The following is a 26,987-nucleotide window of genomic DNA, read 5'->3' as shown; positions in this document are numbered from 1 at the left end:
CCCCTCAGGGATGACACCTGGGGTGGACCGCACCCCCGCACTTGATTGCAACCCCACCCCGCCCCCAGAAAACCTCTAAGTGGGTTACAAAAATACAAAATACTAAAATTATCACTATAAAACGGTTAAAACATGTATCTAAAAACATTTAAAAGGTGATTGAAAACAGGAAATGTGCATGTCTTGATTTATATTTGTGTGCCCCCATTTCCTTTTCTCATTGTTTATTCTTTGCTTTGTATATGGTATTGCTACTGCACTTTTGGGTTGTTAATAACCTAATAAAGGTTAAAAAGAAAAAGATGATTAAAATCAAGAGTAGCTAAAAATAAATGAAACACATATAGATATATGTCTGGGTAGGCTTGGCTAAACTATTTTATAATCTAGTTGGCTAATGTATTTATAGTCTATTTAGGTATTTCTATTATCAGAAGTGCCCTGAGAATGAGGTGGAAGAATAGAAGCCTGCTTTGCAGAGGAAGAAATAATTTGAGACACTGAAGGGCAGAACTTGGCATAACACCAGGTCACACAAAGAGCACAATGATGGGCTGAAGGATGCAGTGTGGACTGCAACTCTGTTTGCGCAGACTGCAACAAAGTGAGGGACATGGGAAACTGCCAGCCTAGACCTAACCGGCACCAGAGAGAAACAGCTCGTCTGGTTCATATCTAGGTCCTGACAAGAGAAAGATATGATGCTTTGTACTGGTTCTTTCACAATAGAGGATAAGAAATAAAATGCCAAAGATGTCATAGTTTGACAATCCTGTTTTGCCCATAACACTAGCAGTTTAGTTTTCCCATTATAATTACTTCTGTGGAAACATCTAAATTTCAACAATAGAAGGTAATTGAATAAAATGCCACCAGTCAAGATAAGGCTGAAGGAAGACACATTTGTATTTCGACAGAATTCACTTCGCTTTCAAAGACATTTGTATTTTGGTGGGCAAGATCAGAAAGATGGAGGCACCGCCTAATCTTTTGCCGTAGTTTATGTAGGCAGAACACATCTCCATCTCTATAAATTGCATGCTGAAGTACAAAGATACGGCTCACGTGTAAGGTCACCCACAACATTTTTCTTGAGAGACCAAAGTACATCAATAATATTTCTCTTAAATCTTCTTCTTCTTCTTCTTTAACAACTACAGTTCCTGTAATTCTAAAAGCCACACCGCGGTTACGGAAATTTAAGGCCGCCACAAACACAATTTAAAGCCACTGAGCTCCAGGTTTAAAAGCTGAAGCCTCATTACCTTGAATGAGGTAGGAATAGGGAACACGTATTAAAATGACGGACAGAATGTGAACAGAATACAGCATCTACTGAAACTAATCTATGTAAAGTTATTATCCAAGCAAAAAAGAACTCCATAAGGGGAACACTGTACTTTGGGCTACCACTTTGTCCAAACACAAAACACAATTCAGTTCAACATTTTAAGTCCCATTAATTCTGATGGGACAGTTTTAGGGACATACTAAATTCCATGGGTAAAGCCAATGGGATTTAAAACTGCTGAGCTTTGATGGATCATTTCCATATATACCTATCACTTTCCTGCTATATGAGAATTTAGCAGTGCTCTGAATTGTTTTGCATCCTTTCCCTAGAACCGAAGTGCTGGCTTTATCCACCAAAGTCAGTTTGTGTTTTCCTGATAAGATGAAGACTGAATCCTTTTTCTTGTTGTTTCTGCTTCCTGCAAAAATTCAGATCATTTCTTTCCTGACAAATCTTCTCTGGATGCTGCTAGACTGTCACTATTTTCAGGTGTGATGCAATCATATACTGACAAGTTCAGGCTACACATTTATAGCTGATTGGGAGGTCTTGCACCACAAGCCCAGTTCTCCCAAATATCAGACTTTTTGCAAGAAGGAAAGTGAAGGGAAAATGCACTGCAAAGTGTGGGATGTAACATCTTGCTTTGAGGCAACATCACCTAAATCCTCCCTGCAAACAAGTCAGAAAGAGTGCTCATTAAATAGCCAATGTTGTCTATTCTCCCTTCAAAAAAGTCAGGATCAATGCTCAATAAACTGCTGTCATGCTTTCCATAATGTACTAGGTGGGCTGGAAAATTCCCAGCACTGATGTATGAAACAATAGTGCAAATGAAGAGCAGAGCTGCTCCGTTGCACAGTCCCCTTCTTACTGTCACCCCTTCTACAGAAATAACTCCCTTTGATTTAATAATGTTGGCATTTATATGCATAATAGATTATCTGTCTCCAAGCCAACTCAATCATGTTTAGCAAGGTATTGAAAGACTGCAGCATATGCTCACAGTTCGATGTATTCCCCTTATCTCCCACCATCACTTTATTACAGGCCACAGGTGAAGCTTTCCCTATAATTCTATTTCCATACCAGAAAAGCTTAACCTGTTGAAATTCTGCTTGCCATATAGCTTTTAAAGTCACAAGAACCCTGCTCTCCCCCACGCCAACCCTAAACCAAAGCCTATAATAATAATAATAATAATAATAATAATAATAATAATAATTTATTATTTATACCCCGCCCATCTGGCTGGGCCTCCCCAGCCACTCTGGGCGGCTTCCATAGAAACCATAGAAAGCCTAGGCTTTGCTCCTGTATTCACTCACCCGAGAGCAAGTTAAATGCTAAACACAAAGAGACTTATTTCATAGCAGACATATTGTGTCTTAATAAGTGCATTGGCTTTAGCTCCTGCGCAGCAGGAGACATGCCTAAGCCATTTTGCAAAGTTGTCACATTTTGCATTTGCCATTTGGGAGGAGGGTGATTCTTTAACATCCACCTGTACTGACAGTGCAGTAGAATTTGCAGAAAATAACTCCAAATAACATGAAGATAAGAAGGCAAGCAGCTTTTGCTAAACAGGCCGGGAACATCGAAACAGCACAAAAGCCCCAAACAAATGATGATGATAGTAATAAATATATGAGAAAGTAAATTGGAAATTTGGTGAAGATTGTTTGTTGTACTGTATCTGCCATAGTGTGGCATTTCTTGTTTGTATGATGCTTGAATTTTGTTTTCTTACATTATTTTTCAAAGAAATCAAAAATCAAAAAAGAAATACTTGTTACTGTATTGTTTTAAAAGAACAGGAATCTGCCTTATGCAGAGTTGGATCACAGGTCCGTCTAGCTCCATACACAGACTTACAGCAAGTTTTCAAGGTGTCTAAAACGCTTCAATCCAACAATGAAATAAAACACTGTGAGTGCTACTGGTTACTAAACCATAGCCTGCAAAATTCCACAGATGGAGTGATGGCTGGGCGCAAGGGACCAGGAAGGAAGTCACACATGAACCACAAGAAGTTCAGTCAATGGATGAGACACATTGCAGTGTCTGTAGTAGCCGAAACAACAGGATACTAAAGTTGCCACTGGGGCAAAGAAGCAAGAGTCTTCAAGTGAAAGGGGCTCTGGTTTTGAGGGAGCTCCTGCAGACGGGAGGATGATACCCCAGCCAGCCTTAATGACGAGCCTCCAATGTTTCCATATGTAGCTACAGCACTTGATCTGATGATATCTGCTTCTGGACTGGAGATCTGGCTGATGGCAATATCCTGTTGTCCACGCTTTGTAGCAAATGTGTTCTCAAGAGTCAGCCTGCATGGCCTGCTCAGAGATTGGTAAACATACAGTCACCCTAGAAACTATGAACTGTAAACACCTCAGCTGTTAGTGGCAATGGAAGAGCTCCAAGCCAGGAATGTTGAAAAGGCTGCTCGTTCCTTGCCAGAACAAAACAAAAAGGCGGCATTGTTAATCCATCTCTGAGCTGGATTATCTTTTCCAAATCAGCCGCTAGCCCTTTGAGTGTCAAACGGACCATTTAGGGGTGTGGGGAAAACAGCTGGTTTTTACTGGGCAAGAGCATAGGAGGCCACTAAGTAAAACCTTATTTGGCTGTTATTTAGAATGTCCCCGTGCCAGTGGATGAAATTCATTTCCTTGTTCATACAAATCTAGCCTCACCCAGGTAGAGCAGCTGTGTTACATTTGACAAGGACAGAATCTTCAGAGAGAAAGAGGAGGGGAATTGTTGGATGGAGGCAGTGTTTATCCCCACCTCCATTCAATATTAAATCTCTCGGCAGGAGTGTGGGACAGATATAAGTGGGTCATACAGCATCGTGGAGAAAATAAATGTCATTTCAAATGTGGTGACTCTGTGCAAGAGCTGCACCTTGGTTTCAAATCAAAGGTGTCTTGCTGAAGCTCAGCAACACATAAACACATTTCAGTTTATCTCCACATTGACTTAAAAATAAATAAAATCCCAAATGGAAAGGGGGTAGACTTTTTAGTTCCTCAAGAGTTTGCAAATTGCTATGAAGGGAAAGGCGGGGGAAAGCTTTCTGAAGTAAAGGTAGTGACCTATTTCACTTACGTGAAGCAACCGGAATTAAATTTATTTCAGCTTTAAAACACAGCAGCCATTTGAACAATTTAACACAGGCTCCCCCCCCCCCCCCGCTATTAACAGAGGCCATTAATAAGTAACATTTACAGGTTTGTGTCAGCTTTCACCATCTTTGCAATGTGCACCCCAGTGTAGATTTGAACTGTAGCAACCTCTCGAAGAATATATGGGCCATGCCCTTTGTCTGGCATATATCAGTAGAATACACTGAAATCATTACTTACGTGGATTTATGGTAGTATGATCAGGGGCATTTATTTTCATAAATAACTTCCTTTTTATATCATCGCTACATTCCTGCATGTAAAAGAAATATAAAAGAATGCAGACACCTTTCCCATGGGCCCTTTCCCCCCACACTTTCCTGTGGGCCTGTCACAGACTGGAGGTAGAGGAAAGGTGGCAGAAACCAGCTGGGGAACCCCCACAGGAAGAAGGCTCAGAAGCTGGGGGTTGGTGGTGGGACAATGATGAGTGATCGCAGGGAGAAGAGGGAGCGAACTGGGAGGAGATAACAGGGTTCAGTGAGTGGGGAAAGCCTGTAGCAGAGAGAAGTCCAGAATCACAGGCAGAAGCTGAAGCAGGAGAGCCAAGAGGAAGAGATGAGTCCAGCTGGTGAAGAGTCATGGGTGTATCCCCCTCCTGCTGCAACAAACTCCCCTCCCCACTGGTCTCCCAGAACCAGGAGAGGCATGAAGAGTGCAGAGAAGTTAGCTTCACACAGACACAGTCTCAGATTGCTTAGGAAAAACCCTAGGGAGGAGGGGACTTAGGCAGCTGTGGGGAGGCGGGGACCTTCAGTCTCAGCAAGTGCTTCATGGAAGCAAGACCTGCCTGTGCAGATCATGGTTTTGCTAATGAAGAGTTAACTCCAACTTGCTTGGTGTGATTTACTCCTGGCTTACTCCTGTAAGAGCCCTTCCTTTCTTCCCTTTCTCTTTGGCTACTTCATGCTCCGTTCCCTTTCTTGTCTATGCCCAGGCCTTTTGTGAACTTTATTCTAGCCAAATCCCTATTATCAGCCACACTAATTGTAAATGTTCTGTTGCTAAAAACTCAGCCCAAAGTGTCAAAATATTTGGGACTATTTCACGATATCGTAATAGCTTAATCAATGCCCCCCTCCCTCTCCGTGTGTGTGTGTGTGTGAGAGAGAGAGAGAGAGAGAGAGAGAGAAAACAACTGGTAACTTTATCCTCTCTGTAAGAGTTCATGATAAACAAATGTATTTGAAAGGAACTAGTGTGCCTATTGCTGGATTGCAGGCACTATGTTTCAACTGACTTTGAAGGTAGATAGATAAAGAACTAGAGAGACCTATTGAATTTATGGCTGAGTGTAAACCATTCACTGTAATGTTTCCTAAAAAGTTTCACTCATTTTGTCCAAGATTTGAACTGTGTGGCCCTGCAGTCACATCTCTTTATCCCATAATTATCTAGTCAATACTTACATCCTTTTTTTATCTTGTATTGTCAACATAAATTGAAGTTCCTGCGGTGGCTTAAACACTAACATAACAAACTAAAACAGCAGCAATCAAAAAATAAAGGCTACTCCAAGTTAAAAATGCTTTAAAAGTTCTTTAAAATCCTGAAATCTTATTGCATGGTACCTAAATGATAGTACTAAGGGCACCTGAGGGCTGAGCTGGTTCAGGATGTCTTGGCTGGTGCAGAAATCAGCATCCATGGGCATAGCCAGAGGGGGCAGCTGCCCCCCTAAATCAATAAAAATACATAGCTAACTGAGGCTCTGCCCCCTAAGAAAAGTCCTGCCCCCCTCCCAACAAAAATCCTGGCTATGCCCATGTCTGCATGCCCCACAACATCTCTCCAAGCTGCCATGTGGCAGGGCTGTGGTGGTGGTCCTACCGCTCCATAAATCCACACCAAGCTCATGGGGGGCAATTCAGGATTGCACCCTTATTCTCTTTAAAATCTGATGATAATAGAACAACGTATTATGCTACGGAAGGAAGTTGACAACTGATGGTATATAAGAACTGCCACATATGGTTTGATATTGTCTTCAGTTTACTGAGAGTGGGAGACCTGGGATTTGGAAAGGTGTACCATATTTTCTTTCTTTCTGAGTCCCCCCCCCCCATCTGCAAACTTCTGACATTCTAACAAGGTTTCAAATTTGGATTTATTTATTTTTAAAAGATAAATGCTGGAAAAGAGAAAGGGCTTTTAAATGGCAATCCTATATCCATGCATACTGCAGTAAGACTTAGAGCAAATCCTTATTTTCCTGGAAAGGATTTTTTCCCACTCCATTCTGGATTCCTTCATTTCATCTAGTAGCTTTGAAAAAAATGGGTGTGTGCTTACGTGGCGAAAAATACCTTTATAATATTATTAGTATTTACCTAGATATTGGGATTTAGGTGAGATAAGGCACCACCTAGTGGTGAGAGTTGCATTTGAAACAACTTTATAATATTTCACGTTGGATTCAGCATTTCCAGATGCAAAGTTGCAAGACAGAAAAGCCTACGGTTACAAACAATATGCGAGAGGCCAGCAACTTCAGCAACGTTCAGCTGTTAGGTTTAGACGCTCACAAATTTTATCTAACATTTTTATTAAGGGTTTGCACACACAACCACAAGATTCATTTGGGATCCCACTTTGAAGCTGGTGACTGCAGAGCGCAATCCTGCAGCCAGGGAACAAACTGGCGAAGCAGCACTTGGCAGGATTGAACCCCGCTCATCAGATGACATCATCCAATGATATCAGTTGATGGCAGGTGTGGTTTGTGAAACATGATCTTGCAGGCCAAAGCTGGGCTCTTGGGAGGAGTCCCTACCCCTGGCATAGACAGCGCTGAGATCGATGGAGTAGATCTGACTCAATATAAGGCAGCTTCCTATATTCCTATGAACCTGGGACTTTCCACATGTAAACATATGGTCTGTCACTGAACTGTAGCACCTCCATCTTTTGATCCTGCTCTGCAAAGTAGAAATGCTCCACTTTAGAAATTTATTTCTAGAAATAACCAGTTGCAGAATGCCAGAAATGAAAACAAATTTCTTCCCACTTGAGTGACTGGGCTAATACATCCTCTGCACTTTCATCATAATCTAAACTAATGAGATCAAATGCCATTTTAATGAAAACATGGCATCTCTAGTTTATTGATTTATTTCTACTTAAATCACACTTGATAGCACAAACAGGAGAACTTGCCCCTCTAGCCAAAGCACTTTTGTATTCAGGACAAAACTACAGTGGTACCTCAGGTTACAGACGCCTCAGGTTACAGACGCTTCAGGTTACAGACTCCGCTAACCCAGAAATAGTACCTTGGGTTAAGAACTTTGCTTCAGGATAAGAACAGAAATCGGGCTCCGGCGGTGTGGTGGCAGCAGGAGCCCCCATTAGCTAAAGTGGTGCTTCAGGTTAAGAACAGTTTCAGGTTAAGAACGGACCTCCAGAACGAATTAAGTTCTTAACTCGAGGTACCACTGTATTAATATCTCTCTTCATCCCCCTCCCTCAACCAGAAAGCCTTCAAAACCTTCCAACCAAGCAGAGGCATTGTATTACTGATGCAGCAGGATTCAAAAAGAGAATGTGGTCAGATGGAAGCCTTCTCAAATTCATGAAAATATGAGATGATTGATATAAAAAGCATTCTTTGTCACCATATAACTCTATCCATATAGTTTTGCTACGAGCCCTCATTTAAGAATGTAAGAGCTGACTCAGAGCAGGTCAAATTCTCTGTCCATCAAGCTGAGTTTTTGGCTCCCATCTCCTGCTGTCTGATCCCTTTTAACTTAGATTCCAAAGAATGGAACATGGCACTTTCTGTATTCAAAGTATGTGTCCTAACAAACACATATTTTTGTAAGATTGTATTGGGCTGCTTTTTTTCTATTCCAGGAACAGAAATTCAGTTGCACAGCTGCCTAAAATGAATTCCTCCATTAATTTCAAAGGCAGAGCCAAATCCTTTGCTTGCACAGATTGCTGCTGTCTATTGCATTTAATGGGGTCCTTTTTGTTCCCTATAATCATATGGATCATTGAATGCATGTAGTTTCGGTCAAAACTTTTTATTATGAAGGACACTGAATCCAGAGATAGCTCTAAAAATAACTTTAATGTTTTATAGGTTTTTTATGACAAACTGTAATTGGAATATTATAAATTGTTTCAAAAGATTCAGACAGAAATATAGATCTCCAAAATACATAACAATAGTTTGTAATTTAAATGATAACTTATAATTACATAAGTACTTAAGAGGCACTAAAAGTTATTTTAAATAGCCATAATCTTCAAATTGCTGATTTATTTTGAGAGGTGACACTAATACATGTAGCTTGGAAACCATTGAGAACACAACATCAAATTCTGGTGATTTCATGTGGAATAAGATATACGTCTCCTTTTTGCTCAGCATTTCCAGTACATTCAAAACTGCTGCACATACTAACTGATTTCCCAAAACCAGTATATTGTGCAGAGGTCAGAGGAAAGTCAACTCAATGAAATATTGTCGTTGTACATTTTACATAAGCCAGTGTGGGCATGTTGTTAAAACGACCACAAAAATCTATTCAACTTATATCTTCGATTAATTAAAATCTGCAGATAAGGTTTCAGTTTTCTGGTAATATTTACCGATAGCCAAAGAATTTCTTCTTTTATGGGAAAAAGGAGAAGGGAAAAAAGGAAATCCGTTAGTTAATTACAGGAGGGGGAAGATAAACACTAATTTGTCAGAACAGGTGCATTAAGTTTGATAATGTTTAAAAAATTTATAGAAGCAGTTTCTTCAAGGTCCTATGTGAGTTATGAAGCCTAATTTTCTTTTCATAGCTCTGTGATAAAATTTTATCCACGTTATAAAAAGGGTCTTTACTAAAAATGACCGGAAATCTGAACTACCTGGCCATGCAATAAAAACACATTCCACTGTTGCAAAGTGTCAGGCAAGCCAGGTTTAGCTGGAAATTGATCGATAAGTCTTCCTTTTACACTTGAGTGCATTCACTTTTTCTTCATTGGATAATAGTTTTTTTAATGGGTTTTCCATTAATATTGGTCTTTACTGTTAGCAAGAAAAGGCAGACATTAAAAAGAGACAGGAACAGCAAAGAAAAAGTTTAGTGATCTTTAATGATATGGTGCAAAATACCAGGAAGTGTTATGATGTTCCCTTAAAAAAAAACAGGTGTCATGTTAAATGCTGTTGACTGTTCCAGCAGAGCAAAAGGGATGTAAAACACAGTTGAGATAGACTGCTTCGGAGAGATTCCGCCTTTATTCTGGGAAAATCCATAGATGTAAGAGAGTCTATGGTCAACAACATTAAAAGAAAATATAGCTATTTCTTGTGGGGTTACATCCATATTTCTCAAAGCAATTTGCTAACCAGCAAAAAGCTTAATTCTGGAACTCACTGCCCACCTTTAATATTTCAGGTTCCTCCTTTTTGACATTGAACATTGTCCGTAGCTACAAGAAATAAAACTTTACAAAAGGATAAAAGTGGATAGCTCTTTTTACACGCAAACTGTAAAATTGGAGCGACACTTAATTGTGGTCAGGTTACGTTCCAAGTATATGGCCTGGAACAGCTTGCAAGCTGAACTTCCCCAACCCACAACTCCCCAGCACACATTCCACTGAATGGTTATATGAGGTGCTTACAGTTCTTTTGAGGCAGTGCTGTAAAAGCAGGAGTGAAGCTAGGACTTTATGGATGAGAATGTTATTGGTTTCACTGCTTAACTAAGGGAGATATTACCAGTTAGCGAAAGCTCAGTGCATTTACAGACGTACGTAAAATTGTGAGTCAGAAATAGGTGGAGATTGTTCAACTACTATGGTATATTTTTTGGACTGGTGGTCAGAGAACTCAGTGCGAATACATAGATTACCACCCACTTTACTACACTCAAGTAGGGTTGGTTCCTGAATTCTTGATAAAAACAGAATGGATGGGCAGAAGATGAGGATAGTGGAGGGAAAAAGTAGTTCTGTGGTGGGTCCATCTGGGTGCAGAACTGAACAGAGGGCACCTGTGAAGGGGGGCAACCATGCTATCCTGACCAGACTGGGAGTCTAGGCCTCTAGGCTCTGGAATTTATCATCATGGGACAGATCCCAGAGTCGACTGTAAAATGTGATCCTGAATAAAGACTAAGAGGAAAGGAGCTATTGTTCATCTACTGCAGTCCCTGGCATTCATTAAACAGAAACATCTGCATAAGCTGTGATCTGCCTGGCATGGAATAGTCTCTGGCTGTCACTCTCCAAAGGTCACTGAGGGGACAGAAAAATACATGATGTATCTGAAACCATTAACATTTGTTAACTAATCTGGATACCAACCTAATACATTTTAGCAACACTAAAATGCATTAGCAGCAAAGGCTTGCAGAGCTAAACCAAGGACTCAGCTACGTTAATCAAAAAGCAATGCTTTGAATGCGTTATAAACATGCAACGCCAGATGGCACCAGAGAGCAAACAACTTTTCTATGCGATTTTTACATAGGGGTTTTTTCCCTTTTAATTTAATTTCTGAATTATTTATAGCGTCGTCCCCCCATATTTTTTTGCCCATATTTTTTAAAAAATGGTGGTGGGTGGTATTCCTAGTAGCATTGCTGCAATGCAAGTTCCATGCATTCTGTGAAAGATTGAACCCTTGTGTAATAACACACACCACTGGTCACAAACGAGCAGAATTAAGTGCATTATAGACCATGGTTTTAAACATGCTTGACTCTATGCCAGACTGTGCCAAGATATGTTAAATGTTTGTCCCGACCCCACCCCAATGCAGCTCTCCTGGAAAATGTGTGGGGTTAGGAATGGTCACTTCTCTAAAGGAAGATACATTCTTAACTGGGGAGCAGCAACATCACTTCCTACCAATGCAATTCAAACTGGCTGCATTGGAAGTGACTACAGAAATGGCAAAATAAGGAATGATTTTAAAACTGGTGCTGCTTAGGAAATACAGAGGTCCAAACCTATAGGATAATACAAGTGATATCAATTGAATAGCAAGTTAAAACATCCTAAGAACATTTACTTGTGATTTAGCGACATTTATTGAAAGGGATGGAATGCCTCATGAGTCTGAGTTGGCACTGGCTAAAATAACATTTTTTTTTTTAACGTCAGTGACTACTTACCTAGTCGCTGGAATGCTGATCAGTTCTGCATGTAAGAGCCAGAAGACTGCCATTTGCGTTGACCTGTATATATTTTTAAAAGTGACTATTAATATTGCTGCAGTTTTTTTAAAAAGGAAATTCACAGGAATCATGATGTTGCCAAGACTTCAGTCATACTGTCTAAAACTATTCTGCTACATATTCTGCAGTAATTTTTTATTTAAAATATTTCCTCCCAGGGTCATTTTTGCACACTGAGCTTTTTCAAGGGAACATAAGACATTAAATTCTCCAGTGTGCTTAGCCTTACTTGCACTTCTTCTGCCCTGCATGTTTTGAATGCTTGAATGCATTCACAGCATGACTTAATACAGAGCTTCCACATACAGAGAGACAAAGTACGGCAACTTCTGATCCACCAAGCTAACCAGCTTCATATGACGGATCTCCAGTAACTCAAGGGACAGGGGCAACCTTTTTAAAGTGGAGGCTTTTTTAAAAATTGAGAGCCATGTTCCATTGAGGAAAAGTAGTTTGGGACACATACTACCAGTGCTTGAAGCCAAAATCAAAAGTGGACAATCCCAGAGCTAACCCCAAGCCACCTTCCTATTTTTTTTCATTTTGTCTTTGATTCTCTCTCACTCTCACACATATCCATTTATTCCCCCAGAATAAACCCAGCCAGATGGGCAGGGTATTAATATATTATTATTATTATTATTATTATTATTATTATTATTATTATTATTATTATTATTATTCCCCCATCAACAGCCAGAGATTACCCAAAATAAATAGCCTCCTCTTCAGTGCAGCTACAGGGCCTGCAATCACCCTCCCTCTGCCATTAAAATAATCAAGAACATTTCTTGATTCCGCTTGCTGATGCTCTTCATTAATCTCTTACTGTCTGCAGCTTGCTGTACCTTGTAATATAGACTCAGAGACGTGAAAAAGGGAGGAGTGGCATAGTCTCTGGGGTTGCAGAGAATGGAAAGAAAGCAGCAGCAGCAGGAGGAGAGAGGGTGTTGGGTCCCCTCTCACATTCTTACATGCTCCAGCACGCTGAATGCAATGGAAGTGGCAATGGATGAGGTCTACTTTCTACCATGCAGGGGTGTAGGGACTAGTACAGAGACACAGGAATGTGAAGGAGGCCAGCAGATCTGATACCAACTTGGTACATGTGACCTCATCATGGTGAAGGTGATGGAAGAACAAGGCTCTCCAGACCAGGAATATGGGGCTCAATTGGCTATAGTTGCATGCACCTGTTTCCTTTTTGTCTGTTTAATCAGTAAATGTGTATATACCTTTTACACATGATGTAAATAATGTGATTATCTCTTGAGAACAGCATTTTTCTTTCACAAATAGCCAGTGTGTGATGTGAATGCTTGGAGAGCTTTAACCTTTTGCCCTCCAGTCCCAATCAAGATTGGGTTCTCCACAACGGCTATTTGCATGGGGTGGGGAACTCTCATGCAAATAGCAGCCACGGGACCCCTGATTGTGAGTGAGACCACATGAGGAACCCAGGGTTGCAGTCTCCCTAACTCCATGCTACGGTTCCATTTTGTATAGGGCCCCTGCATTGCACTCAGAGGCAAACCATGTTATTAACGTCATCAGTTGTTTGGCCCACAATTGACAAAGTTGTTAACCAAGGCAAAGTTATTTTTCAATGATGCTGAAGGAACAAAATAGATCCACAATTTTTAGTTGGAATTTTAAAACCAGAAGTGAGGTGAGACTCTACTAGTTCAACACAATCAATTTCTAACAAGACAATGATAGCAGTGATGTAGACAAAGGAGAAGAAAGGAAGGAAAGAAGGAAAACAGTCACAGAGTCAATTGTTTTTGTTTTGTTTTTAAAACAACGTGCAAGAAAACTCTCTATTAAGTCAACATTTTAATTACGGATTTTAAAAAACTGTTTAAGGAAAAACCTTCCTATGAGATGTGCAGACTGGCAAATTCTCCAGAGGACACTCTGTACATAGCATGGTCATTGGTCTGTCACTCCTGATTTTCATTTGCATCACCTTAATGTTTCCATAGCAGCAGAAATTACATTTCTCAGAGAAAGCTGCCAGGATCAGAGATGTTTGGTGGCACTTCAGCTTAATAGTAAAAAGGAGTCCTGCTGATATTAAAGGGGTGTGTGGAATGAAATAATTGATTCAAATCAATAAGGTACAATGACTGGAAATTACTAACTTTATTAAAAATTGGGGAGGCTAGAAGACATTTGACATAATCAGGTATTTAGATAACTGAGTGGTATTCAATTCTTATCAAGCAGCCCTATGATCCATAGAATCTATTTTAGATAATATTTTTAAAAGATGCATTGGTAAGAGCAAGTACTAAATTTACTTGACAGGACTGACCTAGTTAGTGACTAGGTTACATTTCAAGACGCAGGAGTGATTTTAGTCCCTGTGTGAATGGGAAAATACACTGTGTGAATAATTTAATTTAGGGGATCAACACAACAACAGAGCCATGAAAATGCTTTGAACTCCAAAATACTCTCTGAATTGGACAGATCTGTTAGGGATGGGTGATGGCACAAATCTGATATAGTGGTGATATAAATACCTCAATAGACATCTCACATGTGTTAAGACCATGTTTCACCTGAAAGTTTCCAAGTTTAGCAAGCTGTAAATATCGACACATATCAGAGCAGTCAAAAGATTGGCCCCATGTATGGTTTCACCAACTCACCACTTTTTAAAAAAGAAATATGGCTGTGTGAATCAGTCATCTTTCTTGTGTGTTACCATAGCACACATTTTTCCATGAACAGGATATTGCAAATAATCCATGCAAAATTCTAATAGCTGAATTGTCCCTTAGTCCCATATTTAATTTATGAAAATAATATATTATTCAGCTTATAGAAAAATAAAGTTAGACATACTTTCCAATGAAGAGGGACTGGCTTGCTCAAGTTATTTTGCAGCTAGTCATCATTTTTATTTATTATTTTATTTAGTCAGTTTATATATGGCTTACTATACGTAAAGTATCCTAGTTTACAGGATGAAGTTTCTACACAATGAACACAGTTATGAGAGTAGATTGTAGACCTTTTCGGTAAGTGCTGTTTGTGAGGAATGATGTAAAGAAAGCTTTCCCCCCCCTTCCAATTATCCACATGGAACTGTGAACTTCTTATGGGTAAAATTCTTTTTGCTAAAGGCAACAAATATTAACCAACAATGTCAGGGACAAAGAATTTTGTTCAAAGATTCTCTATTTGTATAATCACTTGTCTTTAAAAATTTACCTAGTAAGTCAGTGAAATAAACTTCCCCTCTAGTGGCTTTGACAGTCCTGCAACAATTAACTTCAGACATTTGTTCTCCCTTGATTCTTTTTCTTTGAGTGAAGATACAGTTTCTGTCCAATTATTTTAAAATATTTAAAACTGCTCCAGAAATGGAGTTCCTAGCTATGATTTACTCCCAATGAGATCTCCTTCACAACAGAAGTGACATAAGGGAAATCCTTAATCAGTTTCAGCAAAAAAGCCTTCTGCGCCATCTGTTAATAACTGTGTTGCATTTATGGCTGTGGCGAGACCACACTTGGAAGACCGCATAGAATTCTGGTTGCCTCCGCCTCAAAAAGGGGACTGTGGAGCTGGAAAAGGTAGGGAAAAAGGGCAAGCAAAATGATCAAGCAACTCCCCTATGTGTGAAAATCAAAACATTAGGAGCTTTTTTGCTTAGAGAAAAGACGAGTGAGGCATGACATGATAGAGGTGTGGAGAAAGTGGACAGAGAGATTTTTTCCATTTCTGGTGAAACTAGAACAAAGAGAAATCCAATTAAGCTGAAAGTGGGAAGATTCAGGACAGACTGAAGGAATGACTTTTTCAAACAGCGCATACTTAACCATGGAATTCACTCTAACAGGAGGCAATCATGGCCACTGACTCAGTTGGCTTTAAAAAAGAATAAAATAAATTCATGGAGGATAAGGCTATCAATGACTACTAGTAATACAACATAATTTACAGTCAATTATATAGTATGCGGTACTATTATTTAAATTTTATGATACAACCTTCCCGGTAACTTTTTCTGATGGTAAGACAATAATGTTGGTAGATTCTGGACCGTGCTGTTTCCGAATTCTGGCATAAAGAGCTCTAACTTCCAATTCATGTTTCATGGCTGAAACAACAGTTTTAAAATTCAGTTTTGAAAATTATTTGTCTACCAATCTCTTACAACATGCAAATGTATAATTTAAGTTGTTACTGTCATACGTTTCAAGTCTTATATTCGTTCATGGACAAGTTATAAGAATAGTTGGATATGGAAATAGGGTTGGGTGATTCTAGTTTGGAATTAATCAATGGATGTAGATTATTTCTGGACTGGGACTGTTAGGAATGACATGAAGTCTAGGACGTCGATGTAGATACAAATGGAATCTCCTGGAAATGTCAATGTTCACCTTATCTGCATGGATTCCCCCCTCCCCTAATTTTGCCAGGTAGCCACTGAGCTACATTTGATATGTGCTAGTGATATACAAAGCCCTACAAAGCTTGGGATCGGGATACTAAAAAAGTCTTTCCCCTCATATACCCAACTGATCAGTGCACTCTTTGAAAGGGGGCGTCCTGCAGATGCCATCTTCCACATGATGTTGGAATGAGATCTTTACTGTGTAGTGGCACCTATACTTCACTACATATCAGTAAGGCACCTATTATCTTTTCAGTGCCTCTTGAAGACTTTCCTCTTCCAGCAAGTTTTCTAAATGGAGGTTTTAATCCTGGACATGATCTGTATTGGATTGAAATTATTTTCACATATGTAATCATTTGAACTGTTTTAACTATGTTTATATATGTAACTTATATATATATATATATATATATATATATATATATATATATATATATATATATACACTTTTATTGTTTTGTGAAATAACTTCTAGATGCTTCATAGGAAGCGATTCATAAATGAAATAATTATGTGCATGACTGCATAAAAATATTGTGTATTAAAATTATGCTGCAGATATATCACTTGGGCTTTACTCTTTTATGACCAATCCTCTCTGCCACTGCTTTTTGCTATGGTGAGGACTTGTGGTGGGGCACCAAAATTATCTTATGTTGTGCTGAGTATATATAGGGGTGGCATGGGATTAGGATTTCCCCTTTTCCCCAAGACCCACATACCCCATCACTAAAAAAAATAATAGTGACTGTTATCAGACCTGAATCATTGGTCGTGTCACTTTGTGGGTGGATACTGGACTTTTTGTCAGACCGCTCCCAGAGGGTTCGGTTGGGCCCTTATACCTCTAAAATGCTTAAGACTAACATAGGAACACCACAGGGATGCGTTCTCTACACGTACGATTGTGCTGCTGCTCACCCTAGTAATAGGGTTGTCAAATTTGCAGATGACACAACCGTGATTGGGCTCATCCCTGAAAGGAAGGGTGAAACGGACTATAGAGATGAGGTGGAGCGGCTGACAGAGTGGTGCAGAGCTAACAACTTGCTCATAAATACAAGGAAGACAAAGGAGCTTGTGGTGGACTTCAGGAGACAGAAGAGCAATATCCAGCCACTTTTGATTGATGGGGTCTGTGTGGAGAGGGTAACAACGTTCAGATTTTTGGGCATTGAATTACAAGAGGATCTGTCCTGGAGTGTCAACACAAGGGGGCTTGTGAAGAAGGCGCAGCAGAGACTGTACTTTTTGAGAATTCTAAGGAAAAACCATCTTCCGCAGAAACTGCTGCTTGCCTTCTATCACTGTGCCATTGAGAGCGTGCTCACTTATGGCTTATGTGTGTGGTATGGAAGCTGTACTACCCAGGACAGGATGGGATTGTGCAGAGTTGTTAAGGCAGCAGAGAGCATTGTTGGCTGCCCACTTTCCACCTTAGAGCAGATTTATGCCACAAGGTGCCATAGGAAGGCACTGGACATAGTAAAAGATCCATCACATCCTGGCCACTGTCTCTTCGAGCTCCTGCCGTCGGGACGGAGATACAGGACGATGAAGACAAGAACGAGCCGTCTTAAGAACAGCTTCTTCTCCAGAGCGATCTCAGCCCTGAATGGGAAGCCTGGACTTTGAAAGTCATCTAATCTTCCTTGCTGTACTATACTGTATTGTTTTAATTAGTGTTTTTATGGAGCAGTCAAGTAATTTCGTTGTCCCTGAGAGGGGGCAATGACAATAAAGATATTATTATTATTATTATTATTATTATTATTATTATTATTATTATTATTATTCTGTGTTAAGTGAAGGGGAAATGGACAGTGGCAAGTGTTCTAGAGTCATCAGTGGAGTACAAAAGGGCTTCAACTCAAAATAACCCCCAAGTTAAACGGATTCATTATATATAAGTATATCTATATCTATATCTATCTGATCAGGTGCATATCAAACATGGCCAGGAAGAGTTTTGCTAATCACATCTGGCCATGGCTTCCATCCAGACTTCCAGACTTCTTGATCAGCCCACCCACCTCTTAGAAACATAAGACATATCTCTTATCTACAAAAATATACTTCGGAAAATGTACCTTTTCTGCTCATAAAGGGATGGCCTGTGCAAACACAAACAATCATGTCTCTTTCTATTTCATCCCATGCCTGCAGCTGCTCACCATCAGGTGTGTATAATGTCTTTGCAGGTTGTGGCATTTTTAGCTGAGTTGTACAACTGTCAAGTAGCTGAAACATAAAAACTGCATTAGTATTCAATGGTCCATGTTGGTTTGCAAGTTCAGCTTGCAGGTTAGAAAATACTGGCTTCCAATTCATTAGTGAGAACAGAGGTGCATACCAAGTAAGTCTAATTTCAAGGCAAGTGTTATGCATATACAATGTGTTGGACATGGTCTTGAATTCCTATTATTATTCCTAATATTATTTTTATTATTGTTGTTACTATTGACAAAGCGCGAAATTCAACACCATGCTAAGATGATCATTCCATCACCACAAAGGTTTATGCTTGCCAGAACAATCTCCCCTCTCTTCCCTCTGTCTCTGTTCTGGGGATACTCCCAACCCTCCTAAGAAGATTTGGGGAGGGCACGGGGGCTGGCATGGGAAGGAGAGCAGGAGGTCCTGTTGTTCTAGCTGGAATTGTTGCAATGCCTTCCACTAGCACAACAACTTAATAGAACAGGACCCAAGCATTCTTTTGTCTGAGAGTCAAAAACTGGATTGAGACCTCACAATTTGCATGGGGTGGAATAAAACAAAATGGGAGATGTATTAGAAAGTACTGAATATGTCCAAGCTGCTGCGTATTTTGGGGGGAAATAGCCAATGTGCAGATTTCATGGCTCAACATATTTGTATCTTATTTGGTTGAAGATTTTTGGCTCTAATAAATTCGTGACCTTAAACTCCATCCACATCTCACATTTTCATTCCTGGGTTTGTGTGCACTAAATACAATGGTCTTTAGAAGCACTATTTTGAATGAGAGATTTCTTCTGCTTTACCTCTGCAATTGTTTGCCCCCAGGCATAAGCTCCTTGCTCAGGTGTAAATCCATTCACATAAGCCCACACTCTTTTAGTTGTTGGCTGCTTGTAGAGCTCTCTGTGACTTTTCACCAGTAGTTTAGGAGAAAATGAAGAAGTTCTTTTGAACTGTAATGCTTGAAGCTCTGAAAGGTGCATCTAATATGAAACACGTCATGAAGTCATGAAGTTCATGTGTGATAATATCTTTAAAATAGTACTATTACTGAAGATTTTGCTGACTACTGATGCCAATCATTTGTTGTAACATTTGCACTGGCTGTTAATACTGCTGTTTTCATATATTCATTCACCATATTAAACCATAGTTATTAACTATGATTTAACACAAACCATAGTTTGTGTTCTTTCTCCTGGATGTGCTCTGGATGTGCTCTGCTGGAGCAACAACCAATAAGCCTTGGCTTGTCATATCATCCAAGACTGGCCTTGTGGTTTGTTTCTCCCAAACAGTGAGTGGTAAGGCAAGAAGAAGCCTTGGCTACTGCTTGTGATTTGCTTGGTGAGAATCAAATCACATGCCTAGGTTTGGATGACACAATAAGGCAAAGCTTGTGGTCCACTGCTGTTGATATGGTGCAACTAGGAGTGAAAGGAGTGAAGTGCGGGCTTTTGACTGGGGACTCATTAATGTTAAACCGAGTAAACCATTAACTATGGTTTAGCATGATATGTGAACCAGGCCTTGTTGTTATTGTATTTCAATGGCTTTTATTAGGTACTGCTCCAGTAGGTAGGTCAACGGAGTTTCCGTGCGCTGCTCTGGTTCGCCAGAAGCGGCTTAGTCATGCTGGCCACATGACCCGGAAGCTGTCTGTGGACAAACGGCGGCTCCCTCGGCTAGTAAAACAGATGAGCACCACAACCAGAGTTGTCTGCAACTGGACCTTAAGATGTTTTCATAGAAGCTGGTATTTAAATATTTTAATAAATTAATAATGATTAAATAAGCTATTCCTTATATGTTTTAAGTACATACTATGCCTTATTAAGTACATTCAACTTACATTTATAGTTTTGTACTTTAGAATACTTCAAAGAAATGTTTTACATTGCTCTGTTCAACATAGTGATTATGTGTTGAAGTCAGAAGCCACTCTACTGTCTGAAGAACAGCATATCCCTTTGGGAATGAATGTTGAACTCGCTCAAGTAACTTGCTGGTAAAACTGCAGTCTCATAGCAGTGGCAGGTAAATTTCACTCCTCTCAGGAATCATTTGGATATTTGTGGGAAGTTAAAAATGGTAGCCAAAATATTTGGCAAAGAAGCCAATTTCTCTGCCTAGAGCAATTCTGCTCTTATTTCTTCATTTCTTTCCATGTAAAAGTATGAACATTTCCACTCTCACCTTGCTCCTAAACACAGGAGCTGTAGTTTGAATGAATAGTTGGTTCAAGTAGTCACTACATAATTTTTATGTTGATAGAATGTGACAGCCATAGTAGTCAGTCAAACTACCCAGCAGAAAGTGCATTTCCATACCTCTGTACGCTGTATGGTTTCCATGAGCCTCATCTCTTCTTGAGTTTCCTCAGTCCAGCCTCCTTCTACAACCACAGGCTGGAGGGGGCTCTTAGTGGGCACCAAACTGGCTGCTTTAGATTTTGCTATGCGTCGTCCTAAAACAAGGATGGCCCAAAGAGTTATTTTTTAAATAAATAAATCAGAGTGTTTTATTTGAATGGCTCTAAGTCTTCTGGTGACTATTTGGTGCTCCAGCAAGTTTTTTCTGACAGTGATGAGATGCAGCAGGGAAGGGGTGCTGACAGGAAACCTCTAGAGGAAGTAATTCTTGGTGTACATAGAGTATCTTCATAATCTATTGTTATATATCTCACCGACCCACACACTTTCATGCTAAATTGCCATTTAAGATCTATGGATTACAGGTTTTCTAACCAGATTCTAGGGTAGAGAACTACAGTTACTGAGTGAAGCTTAATTAAACCCAATGATATAATTATCACATAGTGACAACTACATATATTTTAGCTTCCCTCTAAAAACAGATTGGAGGGGGGGGTCAAAGCAACAACATCAGATGATCATTCAGGCCTTAAATTATTGTCCTCATAAATAAGTGCACAGGGGGGCTAAGATTAGCTAGAGCAAATTGTAGAGGCATAATGTAAAATATGATGTTCCATGTCAACAATATGGAGAAGACTATGTATTTGAGATAACATTTGTTGGGTTGAAATAAACGACAGACGAATGACGAGTGTCATATGGGAGGCATCTACCAAGCATGTCTCGGGGAGTCCCTTTTATTGAATATTACAGCATTGCCACATATGTGCTTGTTGCTGATTGGTTAACACAAATAAAATACAAGGGTTGCATATAGGCATCAATCATCAATAGATTAAAGGCTGAGAAAGGGAACACAGAACTGGACAGGCATGAAAACCTCCTTATTAAACTATTACTAGTGATTAATAACCTCCTTATTAAACTCCTTATTAACCTCCTTATTAAACCTCCTTATTAAACTATTAACATTTCCTCCCAACTCAATGTATTCTTCAGCAGAGATGAGGCAGAAGCATTGCATCCATATGTTCAGAAACAGTTTATAAAGTAACAAGATTTATCAAGTGAAAATCTGAATGAAATATGTATGGATGATCCCTTCTAAAAACTCCAGTTCAAATGTGCTCACAAACGTGTGATTTTAGTCATGGTGTAGGTACCTGATTTTACTTCTTGCAAATCATACTATACTGTTCCATGACCACCAAAAGCCTTGATTTGGGACCTGCAGGCCATGCCCAGAAAGCACAGTACCCATGATGGAAAGACTAGTATGGGCATAGGAAATCCTACACTATGTTATCCTTTCAGGGAATGTTAGTTTAATCTTCAAACTGAAAAGAACAATAATACATACTGTGCATATATAGCCCAGAGTGAACCACCTGAGAAAGAAGCGCTTTGTGGATGAACCCCATGTGGGATAATATAAAGCTAAATGTGCTTATTTATTACGTTGTGGGAAGAGAACATGATAACAGTGAATTCTGCCATTGACCCTGAATTCTGAGATACTGACCTTGTAGTTGTCTCATTTTGTGCTTCATTGCATCTAGGTCTGCCAGAATTTTATCTTTCTCTGACCATTTTTGTCGTCCTTCCCTCTCTGCATTTTGCAAAGCTGTAATAAAGCAAGATACACATTATTTTGACTACAGTTTGTTTCATAGTGATTTTGTACCTGCAGGTCTGTAAAGATTAACAGTTAGCATAATTGGATCTGTTTCAGCAAATAGTTTTTTTAAAGAACCAGATACTGTTAGTAAGTTAAATAGATACAATTATAAACATGTAATTAAAATGTAAGCTTCTTCATAAGGAACTCTCTCTGAAAATACTGTAAAGCTTAAGAAAGTCTCTGTAGAAAATGATTTGCAACAGTTGTATTTTTGTCCATGATAATAGCCTGTTTATTATACGATATACGATATCTTTATTGTCATTGTCCCATGCGGAACAATGAAATTGAAAAACTACATAAAACTACATAAAAACTACATAAAACATTCAAAAACCCCTAAAAACTACCCTAAATACACTATACTATAAAGACCCCTTATGCTGCGTTTAGAACCAGAATTGCATTTGCGTAGAAACTGTTTCTCAGGCGGCTAGTCCTGGCCTTTATAACCCTATACCTTCTTCCAGAAGGCAGAAGCTGAAAGAGATCATTTCCGGGGTGCGTACTATCCTGCGCTATCTCTGCCGCTTTCTTATGGCACCTGGCAGCATATTATTTCTCATTTTACAGTTATGATTTTTTGGATCCCAACTGTGAAACTAGTTCTGTGTACCCAAGAGCGCTTCTTGAACAGAATGTACACAGCCTGCATTGCAAACCACTTTGAACCAGTTTCAAAGACAGCTTGTATTAAGGGGTGGTCGGGCATTCAATGGAAAGGAACCAGAAATCAAGCATAGTCAAGAAAAGTAGCTCTCTGGATCCTAGCCAATGTATTGATATATCAGCATAACAATTCCCCCAGTTTAGGTGCTGCTGTAACAATAAAAAAAAATCATTTTCTTCCATGACTTACTATTCAAAGGCAAGAAAGGTTCTCCAGTGGAAACCCAGACCTCAACTGGATTTCTAAGAATGATGGTGAGCAAAAAATCATCAACCAAGGTCAAATTATCTGGAGTCATCACTGATGGTATAGACTTGGAGTTCATTTTCTCCTCGGACTCCTTATCTTTGGAGAGAGAGAAAGAAAATTATAGGACTGCAGTTTTGGTGTCATTTTGTCATCTTTTAAAAAATGCATATCACACCATATCTTGCTTTTATTTCCCTTTTCATATATTGGGTATTTAAGGTTTGTGTTCATAGGTGAACACTGGGTGTCCTAACATCAGTAAGCTCTTGCCACCGAAGTGGAGAGCCTCAATCATAGTGTTGGTGATATACAATAAGAACAAAGTAAGCTGCCCTACACAGTCAGACCATTGGTCCATTTAGCTCATTATGGTCTTTGCACTGATTGACTGGTAGTGGTTTCCAGAGTTTCAGACAGGAGTCTTTTCCTAGCTATTCCTGGCGATAACACTGAATTAAAGTGTGTGCTCTATCACTATGTTATGGCAAGACTATGAAAAAACTGAATAGGAAAGATGCCCACTTGTATTAATTACAATACAAGCCTACTTGTATTGGGCACCCACTCTTAGATAATTATGAATTTTAGATCTTTGAATATACAGTAGACCCACAACTTACACTTGATTTAGTCATGCAATTGCAGCTTTGTGTGGGTGGTGGGAAACTAAATAAATGGAGAACAATTGGAAGGGACCACTTGAGATCTCATAAGATCTTGTAAAAACCAGGCAAGTCAACTCTAGGGGGCCGAGGTGTCTTCAGTCCCCTCAACAGTTGCTGGGAAAGGGCCAGACGCCCACAGTTTTGAGGTGGGCTGGCACATGTGTGTGATGTCACGCACATTGTGCATCGCAGCTCCAGTAGCCGGCTCCTCCAGAGCGCTCGCTCTCCTCCAGGCAATGTTGTGCATTTGACATCACACACATGCAACCTGTGGGTGTCACACGCATGCTGTGTGCCAGGCCCCCTCAATCTTGGGGGCAACCTGGTGCCTCTGGTAAAATCCCTACGAGAGCTTGCACAACCTTCCCAAAGCCCGGCAAGTTAGGGATGGCCACACCTTACACACTTTTTCCCTTTGTGTGTGGAACCCCCGGAATGTAACCCTGATGTAAGGTTTGGGCCACCTGTACACAGCTATCTTCAATATAAATATGCAGTGACATCTAACATTCTGTGTGTACTTCTGTTCATGCAATGGGTTTCCTCTTCCTCTCCTATCCCCCAAATCCCATCCAACCTCAAATCTCCTCCAGAGCCAAATTGTACAGGAACAGCTTTACTAGAAAAGATGGCAACAGACTGAAGAATAGACAAATAGAAGAGGATGCCTTCATTCCAGTATGGCTCCCCTTTATCACATACACAGCCCAGCAAGACAACAACAAAAACCCACTGACAGCATAGGAATCAATATGGCTTACTCGACCCAACGAGCCCTCCCCACTCCCTCACAAATGCAAACAAACCTCACTGCAGCCAGCCACAAACAACCACACCCTGGGCCCCCTTAACCCCTCTCACTACCAAGGAAATGTAACAGGCAGATAGAAAGGGAACCTATCCAGTTGACGCTGACACAAACCCCCACACCTACACTATAAAAAAGAAAATAAATCCCTCCCCCGTTTTCCTTTTTCTTCTCCAACCTTATACTGTACTCAACACTAATGCCTCACAACAAATGTAACTGATCTGTAGAAAAGACTTTACAACCTGGAAAAAGAGACAATGCATGTACATTTTTAAACCAAGAAAATATTTAATAAAAATTAATTTTAAAAAAAAATCTGCTCCAGAGGGTTGGGGAATTCACCGCAGCAGATTTGGATATTCTCGGAGAGCTACAAAATGGAAGAAAGAAAGGAGAAGTCCTACTGCATGAATAAAAGTCTGTTGCTCAATCAGGCAGGGATCATGGGACGTCACCATTACAGTTTAACTTTCTGTACCACAGTGGACAAGATGGGCTATGCTTAAGAGTTTCAACAGAAAACAAAAGGAAATTTGTTTATACCAGTGGAATCCACACACATAGAACAAACGTTCTGAAAATGCTTTTTTAAAAGCATTTTAAAAAATACATTGTATTTTCCATAAGGCTCACCATCGCCATCTAGTGTCACATTGCATATTGCACTTAAAACCCCACTTAAAACGTTTTATTTGCAGCTGTATTTATTTGCAGTCCATAGTTACTAAAGAGGATCCCATGAATTTACTCTTTTATTTACTCTTTCTTTAAAGGGGAAAAGAAAATCTAAAGAAACAAATCTTTCCTTTATACATTGCATGCTTGGAAAGTTGTAATTTCTTTTATTTCACTGATAGAAATGTGTCTCCAGCCTACTTTGCAATGGACCATGGAAATGGACCTTTAGTTCTCACATTTAACCGATATTTCTCACAACTTATTCAGAAAACATCTTATTTCAGAATGTTTCTTCTGTTGTTGTTTCTTTCCTTAGCTTTGCTCTCCCACGCTCCTAAATGTGATAGTGGGCTTCCATCTACCACACAAAGCGAATACTTTATCAAACACAAAATAATAAAGTTTATTTACGCAACAGATATCAGCTATATTTACTAAATTTCAAAGAAGTATTGGCCTTTTCTTTTGCTGAGAAGAAGAAATGATGGGTAATTGCCAATCTTCAGTGTGCTGAACTGATTTTTAAGTATGTTTTTCGAACCTTTTGCTTTAAATTTTTGAGTGGATGAGATAAAAATCTGTAAACTTCATAAGCTGAAAGATGCCTAATATAAAGCAGCAGCAAACTTATAATGAGAAGACTCTAGTGGGCTTGTGTACTGCTTAGGAAATCAATAGGAAGGAAAATAAAGGGGACTAAAGCAGATAAGATGAGCCCTTTTTCTGAGTATATTTGATAAAGATTGGGAAATAATACATAGGAAAGAAATACTTAAAAGAAAAATATAGACATGTAAAAAGAGCCCTAAAAGTAAACTAGACCTATATTAAAAACATAACAAGATGATAAAAGGGAAACGTGCCCCATGCTTCATTTTTAGATAATGATCAAAGGTATACTTTTTTGAAAATATATACAACTCTTTCCAATATAAATATAGAATTGAATTCTCGAAAGCTAGATCAATACTGCATAGACAAGAATGGCTATTCTTAACAAGAGACAGAAATTATATAGAAAGTTGTTTTCAGTGGTACTAAAAAAATAAAGCAGGAATTTAAACTTAACAAATACATGTTTCTTTGCACACTGTATGGTTGCAGACTCATAATTTCTTTTGCTTCATTGAGAAAAAGGAATTCCCACATACTTTGCATATATTCACTGAAATACCGTATTTTTCGCTCTGTAAGACACACCAGACCACAAGACGCACCTAGATTTTGGAGGAGGAAAACAAGAAAAAAAAAATTCTGACTCAGAAGCCAGAACAGCAAGAGGGATCACTGTGAAGTGAAAGCAGCAATCCCTCTTGCTGTTCTGGCTTCTGGGATAGCTGCGCAGCCTGCATTCGCTCCATAAGACACACACACATTTCCCCTTACTTTTTAGGAGGGAAAAAGTGAGTCTTATAGAGCAAAAAATACGGTAAATTCCAGATGGGTTGCTGCAAAAACAACAGAAGAATATTGTGGCACCTTACAGATAATTCTAACATATGTTTTTTGTGAACCCATTGGGAGAACATTTCAGTCCCCCAAGTGC

General features: G+C 39.5%; 1 protein-coding gene across 9 annotated transcripts in view; it reads right to left on the bottom strand.

Moving 5' to 3' along the window:
- Nucleotides 1–882: 882 nt before the first annotated feature.
- DCDC1 (doublecortin domain containing 1) overlaps nucleotides 883–26,987 on the bottom strand; it is a 246,272-nt gene continuing 220,167 nt past the window's right edge. For 3 of the 9 annotated variants that reach the window (XM_083597405.1, XM_083597411.1, XM_083597410.1), the window contains exons 33-40: nucleotides 23,228–23,383; nucleotides 22,210–22,311; nucleotides 20,640–20,776; nucleotides 19,113–19,292; nucleotides 18,180–18,330; nucleotides 15,677–15,786; nucleotides 11,610–11,672; nucleotides 8,539–10,728 (exon numbers count right to left, since the gene is read on the bottom strand). In XM_083597405.1, the coding sequence (XP_083453531.1) occupies nucleotides 11,610–11,672; nucleotides 15,677–15,786; nucleotides 18,180–18,330; nucleotides 19,113–19,292; nucleotides 20,640–20,776; nucleotides 22,210–22,311; nucleotides 23,228–23,383 (899 nt within the window). In that variant the 3' untranslated portion in view covers nucleotides 8,539–10,728. Of the gene's footprint in view, nucleotides 1,967–8,538; nucleotides 11,445–11,609; nucleotides 11,673–15,676; nucleotides 15,787–18,179; nucleotides 18,331–19,112; nucleotides 19,293–20,639; nucleotides 20,777–22,209; nucleotides 22,312–23,227; nucleotides 23,384–26,987 lie in introns of those variants that run through there. The other 6 variants (XM_083597408.1, XR_014544058.1, XM_083597406.1 and 3 more) reach the window with 6 other exon arrangements.

This window comes from Podarcis filfolensis (genome assembly GCF_964270895.1).
Source record: "Podarcis filfolensis genome assembly, chromosome: 1".
Taxonomy (NCBI): Eukaryota; Metazoa; Chordata; class Lepidosauria; order Squamata; family Lacertidae; genus Podarcis; species Podarcis filfolensis.
The sequence above is the reverse complement of the archived record's forward strand: the minus strand, read 5'-3'. Positions and strand labels throughout refer to the sequence as shown.